This window comes from Corvus kubaryi, unplaced genomic scaffold, assembly GCF_017639235.1.
Source record: "Corvus kubaryi isolate FWS band 111438036 unplaced genomic scaffold, C.kubaryi_AGA036_p1.0 split3-73, whole genome shotgun sequence".
In the NCBI taxonomy this organism is placed as follows: domain Eukaryota; kingdom Metazoa; phylum Chordata; class Aves; order Passeriformes; family Corvidae; genus Corvus; species Corvus kubaryi.
In genome coordinates this window covers 42,114,362-42,134,121 of record NW_024582091.1, presented here as the reverse complement: position 1 = coordinate 42,134,121, position 19,760 = coordinate 42,114,362, and the positions used below count along the sequence as shown (strand labels likewise).

At 38.5% G+C, this 19,760-nt stretch overlaps 1 protein-coding gene across 6 annotated transcripts in view; it reads left to right on the top strand.

The window, feature by feature from the left end:
* The window catches only part of ADGRG6 (adhesion G protein-coupled receptor G6), a 111,096-nt gene that overhangs the window by 37,023 nt on the left and 54,313 nt on the right, over nt 1-19,760 (top strand). For 5 of the 6 annotated variants that reach the window (XM_042016493.1, XM_042016494.1, XM_042016497.1 and 2 more), the window contains 4 exons: nt 5,217-5,558; nt 11,266-11,886; nt 16,564-16,632; nt 19,676-19,759. In XM_042016493.1, coding sequence (XP_041872427.1) covers nt 5,217-5,558; nt 11,266-11,886; nt 16,564-16,632; nt 19,676-19,759 — 1,116 coding nt within the window. The remainder of the gene's footprint in view (nt 1-5,216; nt 5,559-11,265; nt 11,887-16,563; nt 16,633-19,675; nt 19,760) is intronic. The other variant, XM_042016496.1, reaches the window with a different exon arrangement.

Sequence of the window (19,760 nt, the reverse complement as noted above, 5' to 3'; positions counted from 1 at the left end):
CCATGTCACCTGCCTATGCTCTCTTACTTAGTTCAAATGGCCATCCTTGTAAGTGCTGCCTTTTCAAATATATGTAAAGCGCTTCAAAGGTCTCAGATGTCAACATGAAAGCAAATTAATTCTGTACTGCTTTTTTATGTCTAAAGTGCTAGGCACTCTAGCTAAGATTTTCTGTGGTTTAGAATTGGCCTAATTCTGTCAGGCGGGGGAGATCTTGTTGTCCACTTGAATATGACTAGAGTTAACATAAATATTTTGGTTTGTTTTCTGAAAATTCAATCCCAGAGCTACATAGATTTATTTCAAAATATTTTCATATGAATATTGTATCATCCACAGAGAGAAGCAGATTTAATTTGTATGCCAAAATTAAATCCAGCAGCATTCTCTTTTATGAGGAAACCTTTTAATGTATTTTAAAAAAATACTGGTAGTGTAAATTCAACCCACCCCAGCTATCATTGGTATCCTGTGCTACTGCCTAACCATGTGGAGTCATTTGCGCTTCTGTCAGGTGGGAAATGCTGAGTGCTTCAGCTGGGAAAAGAAAGTTCCAGTGCAAAGCATAACTTAGTGTGAAAACAAACTGGATAATGCACAGACTGCAAGTACGGACTTTTTCCCTCCAGTGACCCTGTTTTCTTTTGATCCTAACCTTCACAAAACTAGGGTCTTTAAGGCTGAAATACACAGTGTCCCAAGCTGGATTACTTTTTCACTCTTAGAAAAAGTCTAGGCCAAACAAAATTTGTTGTCCAGCACTTCACCAAAGTTGGATAAGTGCAGAAATGAAAGCAGGTGGAGAGGTAAACTCATGCCTGAGAAAGAAGTGCTGAGTATAATAGGAGAAAAGACAGGTTTTAGGGGTAAACTGTGACAATGGAGAGACGTAGAGAGGTGTGAGAAGCTAGAGGAAAATATGAATATTAGCACAGATTTTGGAGGCAAATGCTGGAATGTGTTAGTCATTTAAGAAAAAAAATTTAAAAAGAGAAGTAGGAACGTATGGGATAAGATTATATAAAGAATGTTTCCTTCCCAAATCTGCAGTTAGGCTTTGTATCTCTGTGTCTGGCTGTGGCTTCAGCTGCCCACAAATGACTCATGAAAGTCACTTTTGAAATTGTGTATTTCAGTACTTAGAGTTGTCTTCATAAGTTTATATAGTGGAATTTAGTGCTGGTACTCTAAAGAGACAAAATCAGTGGACAGAACAAGCTGGGCAATTAATTTTGTTTCACAGGGTGTAAGGTTTGCATGTACACACGTCTGTCTGTGTGGTGCAATCATTAATGAGTCAGATACTGTTTCCCTTAGCCCCTTAGTTTTAGGGCAGTCTTCAGATGATTCAGCATGGTGTAGAAAAGCCTAGGATAGCGTATTTTCTGCTTCACAGAAATTAAAAGGTATATATGTAAAATTGTCAGGAAACTCCTACAAGAAAGGGAATGGTTTCATGGTTAGGAAAACTGGCAACCATGAGAATGGGATTCTATCCCTGCTTTTACTGATAAGTTCCTATTAAAAGTGGCCAAATTGCTTTGACCAAACTTTTTATTGGGCAATAAATACTCATTTTTTAATTTTCTACAGTGGGCCAGATTGTCAGAGTGTTCTCCCAGCTACAGTTTAAAGCCATTGGTGTGCTTTGCACGTATAAAACCCTGTACAAATACTAAGTAGTTAAGGAAAATCAGTAGTTTCATTTCTTTGGTGAGGAACCCAAACTCTATGGAAAGTTTTTCCATTTTTGCCCATTATATCCATGCCATGATAGGAAAAAGCCATTTCCCCTACAGTCTGTTCCACTTCTGAAGTCAGTTAACATTTTTGAATCACTTAGGTAACTGGTGAAAGGTCTAACTAGCTCCAGAGGAATTTCTTAATTTCCATTTTTAGTTTTGTGTTGAAGTGTCACACTAAATACTTAAATATTCTTTATTATAGGAAGTATGAGTATGATGCAGAAAAAAAAGTGATTATGAAATTAAAACCGTACTCCAGTGTATTCTCATGATGGAAACAAATGAATTACCCAGTGAAGTTTTCAATTTAGGAAATGTTGAAATGAAGTCTTCGATTTCACTATCTGAAAAGGGTGTTCATTTTGGTCTGGGAAAGGATAGAGGGGGAGAAAGAGAAAGACCTTTAGTGTATAAAATATATTTAGAGTGAATTTCCTGTGGTCTATGGTGGTAAAAATTACTTGACAGGCAGATTCTGGGTATGTGGGGCTCCTAACCAGGAATATCGTAGCTAAATTTGTTCCCATTAAAATCAATAAAATATCTTGGATTGCTTCTAGAAATGTTTGTGGTGTATATTGCAACAAGTATTTGTTCTCCACAGTTCAGAACTGCTCTGGGCCAATGGGATTGCAAAATATCTGTCAGCTTTGGCTGACAGCCTAAGGTTGCCACAGCAATTTTTCTCTTTAATGAGTAAAATAGGTGATGTTTATAGAAAAATAACTGTCTCATGAGAAGCTGTGCAAAACGTTCCATTCAAAACCATTCTGTTTATATATAGTTTTGTTGTTTGTTTTCTTTTCTTTTTACTTACTACTGTGGACATTTGCATGAAAACAGGATATTTCTACTTCAAATTGCAGTCATGGACAGAATAGCTACTATACCAAAATGGAGCCAACCCACTTCAAAAAAAAAAAACCCAACTATTTTGCTTACCAAATCTGTTTCTTCTGTGTATGCAAAGTTTTGAGCACTTATTTTCCTACCTAAATTTAGGGGCTGGTTTTTTGCATTAGTTCTGTAAAACCAACAAAACAATATGGATGTAATAAAATAAGAATACATTCCTGCAAAGATTAAATTATTTAAAAAAATCATAAGTGACATTTATGTTTTAATATTTACAGTGACAGAAGGGATAAAAGTATTTTTGTTATATATAGTGGCTTTTTTTTTTTACACAGCCTAGAAACAATGATAAATACTCAAGAGAGAGAGATAACTAGAAAAGCTGAGTCCTGTTTTTGGTTGTTGATGATCAATAGAATTAATAAACACAAGGAACATCAGTGTTCTCTTTGATGGACAAATTTGACTTTTCCAGACTCAGGTTGAGTGTAATAGTCTACCAATTAGAGAGATACACTTTTACTGACAAGTAGCATATTTTCTCTGGTTCAGCAATGTCTTATAATGCCCTTAAGATTACTTCAGGTATCCCAGGATGAACGTGTGCATTAACACCCATGCTCCTATATGTATTTACATCACTTAACACTTTAGTCCCTGGCTTTGGGTCCATCTGAGTGCCCGGGGAAAGTTCTCAACTGCCCAGAGAGCATTTGTTTCTCTGGCAGGAATGAGAAGCAGAGTGAGTGAGGTGTGCTGCCAAATCCTCAGCCCCTGTAAGCCTTTATCCTAGCAATCAGGATCCTGGATAACTGAGTCTTCCAGCTGGAGACAGCTCCAGCTGGAGCCGTCTAACAGATGCTCTGCCCTGTAGAGGCTCACTCGCCCTGGACTAGGAGACTGCCTGCAGTGGCTTGTGGCACAGAGCATGCTTTTCCTGTTCGTCCTCCTCTCATCTAGGGTGGTTCTCTGAAAACTGATACCTGTCTGTGCAAAATCCACTGGATGAAGCCGTCATCTGTTTGTACAACTGCAGGATTTATAGTCACCATACTAATAAGTAAATATTCCCTCTCTGGTTAATAAATGGAACACCAGAGTTGCAGTGCAGGTGAGCATAGTCCTCTAACTGTAAATATTTGAAGAGAAATTAAAAACAGACAGACTGTTTTTTGTACTACACAGATCAAGTTTTCGAATTCCAGGAACACCACTTCTTCCCAAAGCTACCTGCAAATCTTTCAGACAGTCATTTTTTCTCATTTGAAAAAATAAGCATCCCACTGAGCTTTCCTAGTGTAACCAGCCTGCGTTTGGCTCTGAGAGCTGAAAGAGTCTCTTTACCTCTTTGGGGCCATATGAATTCATGTTTTGCAGATAAAAATTATAAAAACTCTGCAAAATATACCTCCCAATTCTAAATGCAGATTTAAACTGCTTTTTTGGCATGCAACTTCACAGGGTCAGGGTCCATTTGCTTGGGCCAAACACCATTTAAATGTGACTGAAAAATATCAGGACCCTGTCAGTGGAAAGAAACATCAAGGGCTCTTTGGAGAAATAAGTTGCATTTATTCCTATTTTATAACTGTTCTGTATGTAATTTAAACGCAACAACTTTTTAAGTTGTTTTTCGTTTGGGCAACTAATAATACATATTTTTTCATCCTTGTAGGATTTGACATGGGATTGTGGCTTGATGAAATGCTTGCGAAGTAATTCAGCATAAATGGGCCAGTTAGTTTCTTTGGTTATTTCTTGGTGATATTCAGTTCCCACCTGTTTTGTTCAGTGCTGCTTTGGCAAACTGTTACAGATTTTAGCAGTAGGCAGTTCACGGTAATGATATCACATAATACACTAAGTAAATATGTGATAAATGAGCAAATGTAAACCAAACAAGAAATGCAACCCTGGGGACTAACTGGGCTTGAAATTCTCATGGGTAAACACAGCAGGTGAGCAAAGGAGTATGACAAATAGGGTAAGAATTTCTTAAAGCCTGACTGCCACAAATGTGTCAATGGAGCTGAGTCAGCATGGGAAGAACGCAGTAATTTACTGTTGATTCAAAAGCCAGTAGCTCACTGCTACCCTTCTGGGTGATGAGGAATGCGTTAGCTGGAAATGCAGATGACTAACCTTTGGGGACTGCTGCTTCTGCTGCTCTTCAGCCCAACTCTTGTGCTGTCCTTTCCAGGGACACTTCTCGGGAAACAATAGCATGTCATAGAGCTGCTGGGATAACCTACAGTCAGCATCAGACCATCAGCCAAAAAATGTGAATGATACTGTCATCTTTTTAGAAGTTGCAGTTTTAGAATTTGCCTTTCTGAACAGAAAAAAATTGCTTTCAATTTGCCTTTATCAGGCCAATATACATGTTAAATATATCTATTGTGCACAAGTTAGTATTTAGAATTATAATTTATATTTCTTTGCTATAGGATTTTCAACATTTTGCCCACTAGAAGCAGGGCCTTTTTCTGCCTTTCTGCCTCCCATCTCTGTTTATATTTTTCAGTATAGAAATACATTTAGTTATTGTGTTGATGGTTACTTTACTCTTAAGTTACATCTGCCTGACCTCCAGTTTTTCTCTGTTTTTATTGTCAGCTCATGGATGCTATGACTGTAGGACCGTGCTAACTGACTCCTCTGGAATTTTCACTTCTCCATGCTTCCCCAGTGACTATCCCAACAGCCAGGCGTGCAAGTGGATCATCCGAGCACCTCATGGATTTATCATACAGCTAACATTTATTGATTTTGACATTGAAGAAGCTCCGGGTTGCATTTATGATTCCCTGACATTAGACAATGGAGAAAGCCCAATGAACCTTTGTGGCATCACTGCCAAAGGATTATCCTATAATTCTACTGGAAATGAAATGATTGTGTCATTTAAAAGCGACTTCAGTATCCAAAAGAAAGGTTTTAATGCCAGCTATGTAAGAAGTAAGTAAATCCAAAGCATTTCATGCCATTACAGATGTTATAAGGAAATGTCCTGTAAGGATTAGAATGACATTTCCCAAAGGAATCAAGTCCTCCATGAGAAGAGAATGAGTGGGTGAGGCTGCACTTCACAGGCTACAGGGTTATCTTGTATATTTTGTTAGCTAATTTATTTTTCTTTGGATCAAAATTATTCTATTCTAGGACTTGACCAGAAGTGTGTTAGAAAAACTCTTCACATACAAAGATTTTAGGCTTAACAGTTCTCTCTCTACCAGTTTATGCTGGAGGATTTGGAAGCAGGATAACTGTCCTTCAGGTCAGCACACCTGCAGAGGGACATAGAAACCTAAAGGAGAGCATGAGAGGGAACTTAGTTGAGCCAGAAGGAAGATCAGCCCGAACCTCTGGCCCAAAGTAACTCTCAACAGTGGGGAGAAGTTTGTGCAGAAAGCAGAACTTACCAGAGTTCATCCAGCCTCTGGAACAAACTCCCAGGGATGAACTGACATTGCAAAATGGCTACCTGTCATTCCAGTTCCTTGACCATTTTTTCTCTTCCTTAAATACATACCAATGGTTTTAAAGGTTTTAAAAAGACACTCATGCTTTTTTTCCTAGAAGATAAGTGTACAAATAACTTCTGGTTGGTGTTTGGCTTTTTGTTTAGAGCATTAATTAGAGTTAATTGGACAGTAAATTAGACAGTAAAGGGCAGTGAGGTAACAAAGGACATTAGGACAGTCACTGACAAACCCCATATGTGGCTCACTGTTTATTCCACTTCAAGGTTATAGTTTCCCATTTCATGCTCTCAGTAGACTTCCTTTTTGTAGAAGTTAAGCTGAATACCAGTATTGCATTGAGCTTTTATACTATTGTAACACAGTTATGTTCTGCAGGTTGGCTGGCTCTGAAAACACAGAACAGGGAAGTTTGGCAATTCTCTCTTCAGTCACAAGCACACCTTCCTCATGGTTATTTTTAAAATATTTATTACACATATCACCTATTTTAAAATAATTAAGATAGTAACTCCCAGGAATCATAAGACAAAAGTAGGCATGATTATATAATCAAAATCTGCGTGCAGTCCTGAAAAGAAGGAAGGTAACATCACAGAGGAGCTAAAAATACTTCTCTCTACTGAGGTCCTTTCATGCTGACAAAATAAATACGATAATAATTCTAGGAGCATCTGTTTTCTTCTGAAAGTCAAAGCAAATTTTCTGAAAAGCTTCTCTATTTGAAATGAACAAAACTATTTCTGTATGGTAAGAAGTTGTAAAATCAAATGGATCATAAAAAATCACATGCAGTCAGATTATGCAAAATGATTTATTTCTTTATTCTTCTTTAATATTTTAATGTTTAATTATGACTGTAAGGGATGAGTTGCAATTAGAATTGAAAGATGCAATGTTTACCCTAGCTGTGTTTAATGAGGAGGAGATGAAAGGTCCACAAACGTAGGTAGAGAACCCTTTGTGTATATATACCTACATGCATATATACACATGTACATATACATGTACAAAAGTAAGGTGCTTTTATGGAAGCAAGAGTATTACCTCCATGCCAAATTGAATAGTACCTTATGCTCATGGATAGCACCATCAAAATTAAATAGTCTTGGAAAATACCCTTTTATTTTGAAAAAGAAGACTATTCTCCACTGTGAGTAAAATTATCGAAAACCTTCACAAGTGACATATATTTTAATACTTCACATATATATTAGCTCAGAAGCTCTGTGTTAAGGCTTGCTGTTAAGCATCTAGGCTGAGGCTGGCTTCATTTGATTTCATTACTCCAAATGTGCAACCTTCACCTGACATCTTGATTTTGACTGGATGCTGAGAGAGCTGGCTGCATTCCTCTAGAGCAAGTTATAACTATATTCTTCTTATTGCTCACAGTTGTGCAATTATGTCACTTCCAGAACATAGTTACAGACAAAGATCATAGTAACACTTAGCCTGGAAATGGATACAGAAAAGGGTCTTGGAAAAGGGATCATAATGTTCTGCTTTCCTTTCAAGTTATAAAAGCATGTGGACCATAGGACATCAGTGTGCACACACACTGAAATGACAACACATCCACATGGCAGATGTCAGTACTACGCTCTGCTATGCTTGCAAAGAGTTCCCAAAGCCATCTGAGAGATTGCACACCCCTTCACTTCAGATCATGTGAAAAATTGCACACACCCTCACTTCACATGAAGTTTCAAAGCTTGTACTTCAAGCTGACACTGTTTTTAACTACTAAAAATGTGATACGGGAGAAAAAGCATTAATTTCTCCCAGAATAAGGGGAATGCTGCTATATTTTTTTCCATTTCTCAGAATTTATAATTTTTAAATAATAAAATTAATTAGTTTGTTCAATTTTGAATTTCACAAAGCAATGCAAAGCTGGAAAGTAAAAGGCCATTCAAAGACACATGATTTCCTATCTGGAAACATAGTTTAAAAATATGTAGTACGTAGTACATACATCCTAATGTGCAGTATGTACAAAAGACAAAATACATGTGGCGAAAGACAGACATAAGAGAGTGAGTTGTGGGAGGGAATTAGTTTAGGAATAGAACAGCTTTTGTGTGGCTGCTCGGTTTTCTGTAAGAACAGTTTCAAACTAAGTTTTGCAGAGTCCTGTGGTCCATATCAAGTTGGGCACCCACACAAATGTTTGTCTCCTGCTTGCCACCTCCTGCAGCACACCAATAGCAGATGGATGGGCCGTATCCTCAGCTACAGTAAACCAGTGCAGCTTTGCCAGTCTTGAGGGAATTACGTCAATTTACACCAGCTGAGGGTCTGTCATGGTAAATAATTTCCTAGTAACACTTAACTACGTAAGTATAACTCCACCAGTAAGTAGAAGTCACTCAGTCACCAAAAGGGGAGGAAGAAGAGCCAACAGACCTGTGTTAATACAGAAATGCTTGAGGCAATGTCATGTAAATTTAGCATACAGTTGAGCAGGACTGCAGTAGCCCAGATTAAAAAGCACAATTCACTGAGGTAGTAACAACACACTCTCAAACATGTGCTTGGTATGTGGACATTTTCAGACCTCGCTAAGGTTTGACGCATTTCTTCCAGCATCAGTGACAGAATAGATGAAATCAGGGGAGCTAGAAACAGCAGAAGGCACCCCTTAAGCACCAAACTATACTGAAAAGCCCATCAGCTGGTAGGAGACCAGTGTTCCCTGCAAGGGATTGTAAAATAGATTCTAAAGACTCCAGTCTTGCTTATGGGTGAAGGGTGGTATGAGATGTGACAGTGAGATGCAAGTAAGGTTTGTACTTTCTTCATGAGAAAATGTGTCAAAAAGCCCCATGCCCATCGTAATCCAGTTATCACAGGATAGTCTGAGTTGGAAGCGACCCAGAAGAATCATCAAGTTCAGCTCTGAAGTGAATGGCCCACACAGGGATCCAACCCACAACCTTGGCATTATTAGCACCATCCTCTAACCAATTGAGCTAATCTCAGGATCTTCCTAAGAGAAAAAATTTAACATCATTCTGAAAATATTCTGGAATACCTGGATGAGTATTGCAAGAGTATATGTATATTCTTCCTCAGAGAATAACCAGTTTCTCTGATACAAACATTGAAATTCATCAGTGTGATGACTGACAGTGCAACAGCAATCAGGAAAGAGATCTGCACTTAATATTGATGGCAGGATTCAGCTTTCTCCATGTGGACAAAATACTTGTCAGTTTTGTCTTTTCAGTATATGAGGAAGGTGCCAGTGGTTAAATCTGTATGATGAATACAGCAAAGTTGAGTAGACTTTTTCCGTATGGGAGCAAAGTCCCGTTTATTTCTCTTTCTATACTGTTTAAATGTGACCAGGTGGTCCATAAGTTTCCTGACCACCATAACACAGGCTAGATGGTGCTTATATGAATAAGCTTTCTTCTTTTTCAAGTCTTGAATCCTTACACTTCTTCTGGAACACTTTCCATGTTACGCAAAGTAGCTTACAGTATAATTAACCCACTAAAAAATGCCCCTGTTTTCAATGGAGGGTTGAACGCTTTTTCTATCTATAAAATCATTACAGCATGCTTTTTCCCTTGGGGGGAGAAATAAATCTATGAAGTAAATCCAGTAGCTATAAAAGCCCAGTGTTTTTCTCTCTTCCCTCCTGTTAGGCAGTTGCTGGGTTGGCAGATAATGTGCAATGCTTTATGTTATTTTACTATGTAATATGTTGGTCAAATTATGTTCTTGTGTATATCCAAATATGGTCATTTGGAACTCAGAGTCTTTGCAAGCAGCTGGCAAAGGGAACTTGCAGTACCACAGACAACATAGAATCCTTATACCCCATATATCTGTGTCTTTTCCTGGGTATGGCGTGACGGTTACCCTTCCCTCATGTCTCACCCTCTCATATTTGAAAGGGTTTTCTTTCATTCTGAGGAGAGAATATGTGTATTAATTAGTGTAAGTGTTGTGACATCACTGAAAAAACCCAGAGGAGGCTGGGAATTAACTACTGTGGCAGTTATTCTTCAGGTTCTGCAAGAAACAGTTTAACTTCCAGTATACACACTGTGAAAACATGTAAGAGGTAGCAGACATTTGCAGAAGATACAGTCTGATGCAGAACTGTGGAGCCAGAAGTAAAAGCGAGGTCTGTTGCAACCTGTACCAGACACCTTTGCATGTCTGGTAGCCAGAAACTTTTCTGTGGACAAATTTGCTGGAACAATTGTGCTGCTGTAAATGTGCCAATAAAACTGAGCGTATTAACATTTTATTTTGAAAAATAATGTTCTCCAAAATAGAGTGAACAGAATTGTCATAAATGTACCCATGGAGAAAAAGTATTTGTCGTGTGATACCTTTTTTTCATTTGGTGGCTGCCATTTTGCCCATGCAAGTGAGAATGCTTAATAACGATTAGAGCAATTCTGCCTAAATACCCTTACAGCAATACATAAATAGTACTAGGGGTAGAAATTTCTGGATACTTGTGCAAAATCCAAAACTGCTGACCCAACTGTTAGCAAATAGGGAACAGCTTGGATATAAATATTCATAAACACACAATTGCAGTATTTGACCAGAAAGCTTCTGGGGACAAAATGAGAAGATGCCTAATGCTGCGCAGAAACACCCATTAGCTGAATTCAGCAACAAAAGGCTTCAGTTTGCCAAGGAATGTAATGGGGTCTTTCTTCTATTGTGATATTCAAAAGAAGGAAGGCCTGAACTTCACTGGTGTATTGCAGTCATGCAGACAAGTAATTAAAATAATACATTTTAAAAGCAAGTCATACTGTGTTTTTCAAATAACTGGTTTATTCCGTTGCATAATGCATCCTTACTAGATGAATGAGAAGTAATTTTTATAAAGTGAGCTGAAACAGAGTTGGAAGTCAGTAGGTAATACATACTATATTGCTCTTAATGCAACTTATGGGCTGGTTGTTAACTGGGTATCACACAGCATTCTCTGTGCCATTGAAAGGATCGCTGCATATTTTCAGCTGAGTGAACTCCTAAGTCAAATTCCCCCTGGTGTGTGCTGTTGGTATATTACAGTGATAAAAATGACCTGATAAATGTTTGTTTTAATGAACATTACTTTAACCCCTGCTGCCAATCTGCCTTTATTCCTATATGATTAATTTTTTGTTGTTGTTGATTTACTTATCTGCTCTTGGTTCTAGTTGCTGTGTCTCTGAGGAATCAGAAAGTCATCATTCCCCAGGTTCCCGACATCGATGCTGTGTCTGTGGCAGAGACCATCTCAGTGCCAGAGCTTAGACAGTTCACACTGTGCTTTGAAGCAACCAAGGGCAACAGCGATGACAATGATGACTGGAAGGTTTTCTCCTACACTGATGCATTGTTGACAGAACTCCTGAGCTTCGGGAAGACCACAAAAGGCCATTTTCTGTCCATCTCAGGCACACAGTGCATCCTTAAGAATGCATTGCCCCGAAATGCAGAGTTTTTCACAGGAACCTTTCAGCAGCTGTGTGTTGTATGGGATAGCTTCTCGGGCACTATAGGTATATATGCCAAAAACATCTATCATGTAGTGAACTGTCCGGAGATCTTTGACAAAGTTATCCCTGGAGATGGGAGGCTGGTGCTGGGCTCTAACAGCAATGAAGTGAGTTCTCTAAATGGGGACATTTACAACTTCCGCCTCTGGAATTTCACCATGAATGCGCAAACACTGGCCAACCTCAGCTGCGATGTGAAAGGAAACATTGTAGACTGGGAAAATGAATTCTGGAGTATTCCAACTTCAGCACTGAAAGCAGAAAACAATTTGAGTTGTGGTGAGTATGCCTTGCCAAAACTTTTTTGCTTGTTTTCCCCCCCCACTTCTGTATTGTGCTGAACATATCACATACCAAGATGGAAAAAAATGAGAGCATTCCCGTGAAAGAAAAATAGGTCTTACCTTTGCTATACTTTAGCTCTACACTCACCATACACAGAGCCTTTGAAAGGGTTTCCTTAAATGAAAAGAACAAGTCCCCTAAGTGTATTGAGTTGCTGCTGGAAATGATCTGCAGATCAAAGTTTTTCCAAAACGCTCCTTATTGGTTCATACGAAAGGGGGATAATGGCAACTACCTGCTGGCCTCAAATAAGATTACTGTGGTCTCTAGAGAAAAAAAAAGTGTATTAGCTAATTAATTACTAAATGTTTTTGTACCTGCCCTTTGGTCCTTTGATTAGCCAGAGGAGCCCTTGCTAGCCTCGTGCTGTGTATGCAGAGCCAGCAAAAGCAGTGACAAAAACAGTGCATAGGAGACAGGAAACTAGAAGAAAACACTAAATTAGAGGAAGCGGACACAAAGGAAGAGTTTAGGATCAAAATCATCAGATTTTTTCTTTATGATGATGTATTATCAGTCCTTCTTTTAACTGGTAATTACTGAAGATCTTTTTTCCTCCAGATTACTCCAGAAGATAAATTTCAATACATTTACCAACCTATTCTCATTTCATGGCTCAGACACTTGGTTCACGTAAATGTCCTGGAGTATTTTTTTGTACATGTGACAGAGCATTTGTCAGCATTCTGAGAATCCTTTAGATTTAACTTTAGAGGAGAAGCTGGCACCACTGAGGCATGCTAGTTTCTGTACCTAATAGTTCTTGAGGGATTAAGGTGGCTAAAAAAGCTGCCTTGCTTGCTTTATGGTACTCATATCAAAGTGTGGGATACTCACTGGCAGCTGGAACTACTGAGAAAGATCTCATCATGCCTCTGCTAAAAAAAATTAAGCAACACTTCTATAAAAGCACAAGCAGCTAGGTGCCTTCACCTTTCTACCAGAGCAAAGAAAAGTCTGATTTGACTGCAACTGGTGAACATGTTCTGGACAAAAAAAAGGTTGTTTCTATTTAATCGGTGCAAACTGATCTGATAGAGAATAAGTTCCCAGAAAATCTTAGTCTTCTTACACTGTTACACCATGATGACTACCATAGCGCTTTTACCAAACAATCTACCAAGATCTCTGTAAAAGCTGCAGTCTCATTTAATTTTGACCGCAGTAGGAGTGTTGTTCTTCCTTCTGTTAAAGATTGTACAGTCCTATGACACAAATATAATATCACAGCGGTGGTCATAGAAACAATAGAATTATTTTCATTCCACACCTTTATTCCTTGGGATGTGAGTGATCAGTTGTTCTCCTGCAGCAGAACATTGCTTTAGAAAAGGTGTATTAGCGTTCCTACTTCAGGCCCAGTATCTGTACAAGTCATTTAAAATGTATCCACATACAAACATTGTTGCCTCTAAATAAGACTATGAGGAAACTAACTTACTAGCCAGTCTTATTCTTTCCTTGAAGTGAAATCATCCCCTGTGATACAAGCTTTCCTGAGCCAGAGTATTTCCTAAAAGAAAATTCTGGGTGCAGTGCCGTTTCAGAGATGGTTACTAATCCCAGAGATGAAATTGTTAGAATTGTCTTCCCTCCCTCCTCTCAAGTAAAAGCCTTCTTTGTAAAACCAGCCTTCAACAGGAGAGTTGATGAGTCAGGCTATCAACCATGAATAAACCACTGACATTGGGGAGCTGACTCTGATTAGGCTTCATTTAACAGCAGTGAAAGGATTTATGCAAAAAAGAGTTTTTTGCACAGCTCCAATAATGCTTCACCAGGAAGTGCCTTGTAACTTAAAAAAAAACAAACCACGCATTTAGCAGTGATCTCAACACATCTTTGCCTGAACAGTGCTTACATTTTCAAGGGGTATTATTTTCATGGTTTTTCAGACAAAGCTTTTACAAGTAGATTTATGGAGCATAAAACACTGGAAAATTGTTTCAGATAATCTTTTCATAGTTTTACCTTTTATTAGTTTATTCCTTAGACTAATGTTTTCACAGCTGTACAGCCGTGGTGTGGTGCTTGTGTAAGACAGGACAGAATTCTGTTTTTATTGCCATACCTTTATGCAGATTGCATTTAAAGGTATACATACACAGCCTAGGTATCCGGACTCATTGTAAAACAAGTAGCCTAGGCAGTGATATAAGTGTATGGCTATTCACCAGTTCAGAGTTCAGTACGGGCAAACTGAGGAGCATTTAATCAGCTTCTGGTTCTTATTCTGAAGCCTGCACTGGCTACAGCTGTAGCAGGATATGATCTACTCATTTTAAGGGTAACATGGCTGCATATCTGTTCATGCCTGCAATTGCTTTTTTTTTAATGTGCATTTTATGAGTCCTTCATTCCCAAGGCAAAAGGAATCCTTAATTTCACTCTCAGATTTAGCTCAGTGTGGGATGTGTCTGCCTTAGGCAGCTGGGCAGCGTTTCAGGCTAAGCTAATTGGCCTCAGTGCTCTTTATGAATAGTGGAATCAAAAAGGCTATTCCACAGGTCAGTGCATCTCATGCTGGAGAAGATGTCTCAGTGAAGTCAAAATTCTTTTGCTGTAGGAGTGCCTGTTCCTCTCCACTAACTATAAAGAAAGTCTAGCAGATACGGATGTCTGAGTTTTAGACATTTGGAGTGCAATGTATCACACAACATGTCTGTAATACAGGTCCATGGGGTCACGGGTCCTGTCAGCAAATCTGCTTCAGAATGGGCTCCTGTCTTCATGGGTCAACAGGTCCTTCCAAGAGCCTGCTCCAATGTCAGCTTTCCATGGGGTAACAGCCACCTTCAGGAATCCACCTGCTCCAGCATGGGGTCCTCCACAGGCTGCAGGTGGATCTCTGCTCCACCCTGGACCTCCATGGGCTGCAGGGGCACAGCTGCCTCACCATGGTCTGCACCATGGGCTGGGGGGAATCTGTGCTCTGGTGCCTGGAGCACATCCTGCCCTCCTTCCTCACTGACCTTGGTGTCTGTGGGGTTTTGCTCTCACACTATCACTCCTCTTTTGGCTACAACTTCTGCTGTGCAGTAACTTTTCCCCCTTTTTAAATCTGTTATCCCAGAGGCAGTATCACTGTTGCTTACAGGCTTGGCCTTGGCCAATGCATCCATCTTGGAGCCAGCTGTCATTGGCTCCATTGGGCATAGGGAAAGCTTCTGTGAGAGGCTTCTCACAGAACTGCCCCTGAAACCCCTTTACTGCCAAATCCTTGCCATGCAAACTCAATGCAATGTCTTCTGACTTAAATGTTTTGTAAAGCTGGATTTGATTTTTTTTTAAGTTTCACCAAATCAAATCGAATTTTATTTTGATTTACTCATTTTAAATACTCATTGAAGAAAATATGAACACCCACAGTATTTCCAGCCAACTCTCAGGTCATCTTTCCATGTTACACAACAGGGGTGAAACTTAGAGTAGGTTTTGATATTGACTGTTTAATATTAGCAAATTTATTTTAAAAACCCCACCTCATGCAGGAGATAGTACACTCACTTAGAACATCCTTCCTGGAGTTCATAGGAAGTGTACCAAGAAAGTGAATTTGCTTCTGTCTCTTAATCCATTAAAAAAATTGTTGAAATTTAATATTGTTGAGGATGACTTGTTTTAATTCCACCCTGTCTTTGTTGGCAATACATGTAGTGGTATCTGTGGCATGATACAATTTCTGTGTCAAAGCTCCATGCTTCATTTGTTCTTGCATCACAGGAAATATTTTCTTAGCTGTCTTTACAAGCCAATGGGTGGTAGCTATTCAATGTTATGGAAGGATAGTGTGTCTCATGAGAGAACTTCATTGAATCAATATGATTCTGAAGTGGTAAAGCAAAAGTCAAAAGGGCAAAATTCATAGTAAGTTCACATTTTGACTGATCTCTATGGTCCCATTATTTTCAACACAGTGTGCAAAGGCAGCTGTATCTGCAGCTGAACCTCTGGGATACAGGAGGTATAATTATGCAGTTGCACCAATTCTTTTTTGTAGCCATTCTTATGTGCCTTGGTTTTGTCTCCAGATCATCAAAGTGTAATGCTTGCTGCTATGAATAATGCTGTAGAGATACAGACTTATAACTTTATCTATTTATAAATCATGCATACCAGAATATTAATCACACCCTCGCCCTGGGCAGAGGAACAAGTTTAATCACCTTTTATCTGGTTGGTGTCTGTCACAGGCAGATTACTCAGAAGTGTGTGGTGGGTAGCCTGTGCTGCAGCAGCAGAGCATAGCTGCTCCTCCAAGGCATGTGTTGTTATGAAGGTCATATAAATCCCATGGCCATACTGACCCCTTTGCTTAAACCCATTTCATGGAGTACACACAAGTTGTTATTTAGTGAAAGCTAAGAAAACCACAGGAGGATATGTAAGTGACTCTTAACTTGCGAGTCAGCGGGGTTTTCAAGGATCCCTGAAAATGCAACAGAAAATGAAAACTTTTGAGTTTTAAAGGCAAGTGGCAGTGTCAGTTTTGCGACTGAGAGAAATTAGGAAGAGGAATGTGTCACTGCATGATAGAATGTGTTTTCAGACATGATAGGTTTAGGCCCAATAACTAACCCTTTCTAAATTATTTGCTTTCTTCTTTTAAAGGCTCATATCTAATTCCCTCTTCTTCAATTGAACCAACCAGTTGTGCAAACCTAGGAAGCCTTTGCCAAGGTAAGAAATCCAGGTCCTTTTCACGGTTTCATCTTTGGGAAATCTTTATTTTCCTCGGGGTTTTATTCCATTTCTTTTTTATTGTCATTTCTAAAAGGGTGAGTGGCAATAAAAAATAGCAAGGAAAGGAATTCTTTAGTCTCATCAAGTATGTGGGTGTCCTGTACATGTAATATGTGTGGAAAAAAGGTGATCACTCCTTTGATAATACATTTTCCAAATAGTCTCCATTATATCAAAACTGAATTAACTGACTGCTTTCATTTCTTTCTCCACCTCTTTTCCTCCTGCACATTTTCACAGTAAAATATTAACCAGTATAAGAACTAGGTAAATCTGTAAAAAAAACAAGCAGATGTAAATAAAGCAACTAGCTTTTATTCAAAGGTTTTTTTCAAGAAGCTATTTTGAGGCTAGATACTTTGAGATTAGAAGGTAAAATAATTGACATCAAATTGCAAAATTCAGCAGCTGATAGAGAAAAACACATGCTACAACACTTGGTGATGATTTAATAGTCTAAAAATCATCACAGATAAAAATTCATTAGGAATCTTTAAAGGTCAGCTCAGTTGAATGCAAGGAACGGGTGAGCCCTACAGATTTCCATGTCACATGAATCAGTGGACATGCAAGGATGGTTAATTTGTACAGTTCTGCTCAGATGCTGAAGTTCCATAAGAATTGCTTGACATGAGCAACATCAACCCATTTCCACAACACATTCATGAACACAGGCCTTATAATGTGTTGGTATGCTATGTTAAACTTTAATTACAGCAGCAACTGCACCAAAAATATCTAGCTTTGTAACCCCTTTACAGCTGAATGGTGGAAGAAAGAGACAGGAGAGAATAAAATTTAAGAGGAGAACAAGAAGTCTCAGAACTCTTTCAAAACCAATATTTGTAAGTAAATTGGATTTAGCTTAAAAATAAAAGGGAAAATGCACTCTGGCCAGCCAGTAAGAGATCTATGTAAGTTTTCAGTGTACTTTTCCCAGATTTTCCTGAGGTAAATTTGGTTCAGGTTCTTGGAGCATATTGTACTGGTCTCCACAGGGAAAGTGAAATGCCATTAATGTCCATAATCAAACTCTAAACAGTAATTTTCAGGCATCATATTCCCAAAGCATAGTATGATCTAAATACTACTACTCAAGTAGTTTGGGTAAATGAGGCATCCACAATTATTCAATATTAGTATTTTTATATGTAAAGGGTACCACCGTGTAAATACCTTCATCCATTCTTTTGGAAGATCTCTGAGTGTTTTCCTCCATTAAAATGGCATGGTATGAAAGGAAGAGAATATCTTTCATAATGTCAGCCAATATGGTTGCAGAAATGGACACACTTTCAGCTAAACAAGCCTGCTTTTCTAAAAGCCTCATCCTTTGTCCCAGCTTTATTGACTTGTCTAGTAGTAGATATTGCCTCTAATAAAAGAAGCTGCCTTTCCAACTTGCCTTCTTAAAATCTTAGACCATCTCATCTTCAATAAAGATTATGAGTATTTTCATGAAGGTAATACTCTTTCTTTCTCTAAAAAGTGTTTGGTGAAATGTCCCTTGTGTTCAGTTAGTCACTTTTGAATAAGATGCCAGATAAGGTTTATCCCACTCAGCACCATCATCATTATTGTCATAATAATGAAAATTGTAATAAGATGTCTATCTATTTCTATCAATACCACAGACTTTGTCTAAACTGAGAGGCCAGTTTGGACTCCTTTGTTTGTTTGGTGTTGTGCAATAACAACAGTAAAAAGTTTGTGGATGCCAGGTTATGTCAGCTGTGTCTGATGAAAGAACTGATTTCTCCATTATGCTTAGTAGAAATTTTCATTCATTAGATGCCTCCTTTAACAGCATTGGCTGGAAGACACAGTCTGTAAGAAGTCTTGTAAATTACTCCTCAGACAATATAGCGCTGTAGTTTCATAGAAGAGCTTTTTTATACTACAGGGTGTCACTTTATATGCTCACTTTTCCAATTAGAATCTGTTTGCTCCATTGTCCAACTCTTCCTTCTCTTTCCCTAATTTTCTTGTCTCGCTGAAACCTGAGCATGAACCTGCTCCTTATGCTGTGAGAAGTTTGTGTTTTGTGCTCAAAAGGTTAGATAAATCAACCTAGCAAAACATTAAAATTTCTTGCCCAAAATATAACTGCTTAACCTTCCTAGGTTGATTCTTGGTCAAAATCTTCCAAAGCCATGTAACACTGGGAGATTTTACCAACCTTCAGATTTTAAATAAGGGTTTTCAGGAAAAAAATCTATGTGAGTGGATTTGCATTCCCTGGGAGTTATTGAACAAAACTAAATTATTTTCCAAACCATTATTTGGAAATTTAGTGGCATGATCTTTGAATTCCTCTAGCACATATACTCTCCCAGTCCATCATGGGGGAAATTTGCAGTTTTGGCTCCTCCTAATTTTGAAAAGTGTTCATCTGTTTCTCCACGATTTTGTGGAGTGACTCCTGTTGGTGTCAATGGGAACAGTACAGCTGAGTTCCTACATAAATCTTTCAAAATAGGTATTCTACTTCACCTGTTCCAAGTCTGATTTCAATTCTCTTCACTGTTTGGAGTTCAGTGGAGTTAAGTGGATCCTTATGTGGGTGTTCTAGTTACTCATTTGTTTGTCATATTCAGTCTTTGAGGAAGGACAAAGACTCTTTTCACAAGCAGCATTCTAGGTGTGTGCATCTTAGGACTTACACATTTTCTGGTCTTTGCACAACTAAGGTTCTCATAAGAGAATTTTGAGTTTATGAAAGAAGTGCAGGACTGATCCTGCAAAATTTACACTGGCAAAATTCCCACTGAAGTCAGTGCAAGTGAGGATTGCAGGACTGGGGCCTCAGTTCGTATCTATTCATCACTTTGTACAGAAAAAATAATGTGGTTTTTTAACATTTACGGCATTGTGTGTAGATGGTTTCATTTTACATTGTCATGCATTGTTCCCATTTTGTCTTACCTTATTAACATTCATATTTCATTCAAGTTCACCTCTTTCTCATCTTTATTACCAGCTACTGTAAATGCTACTACTCCTACACCACCCACTGTCACCACTAACATGCCTGATACTAATAGAAACGATAAGCCAAACAATGG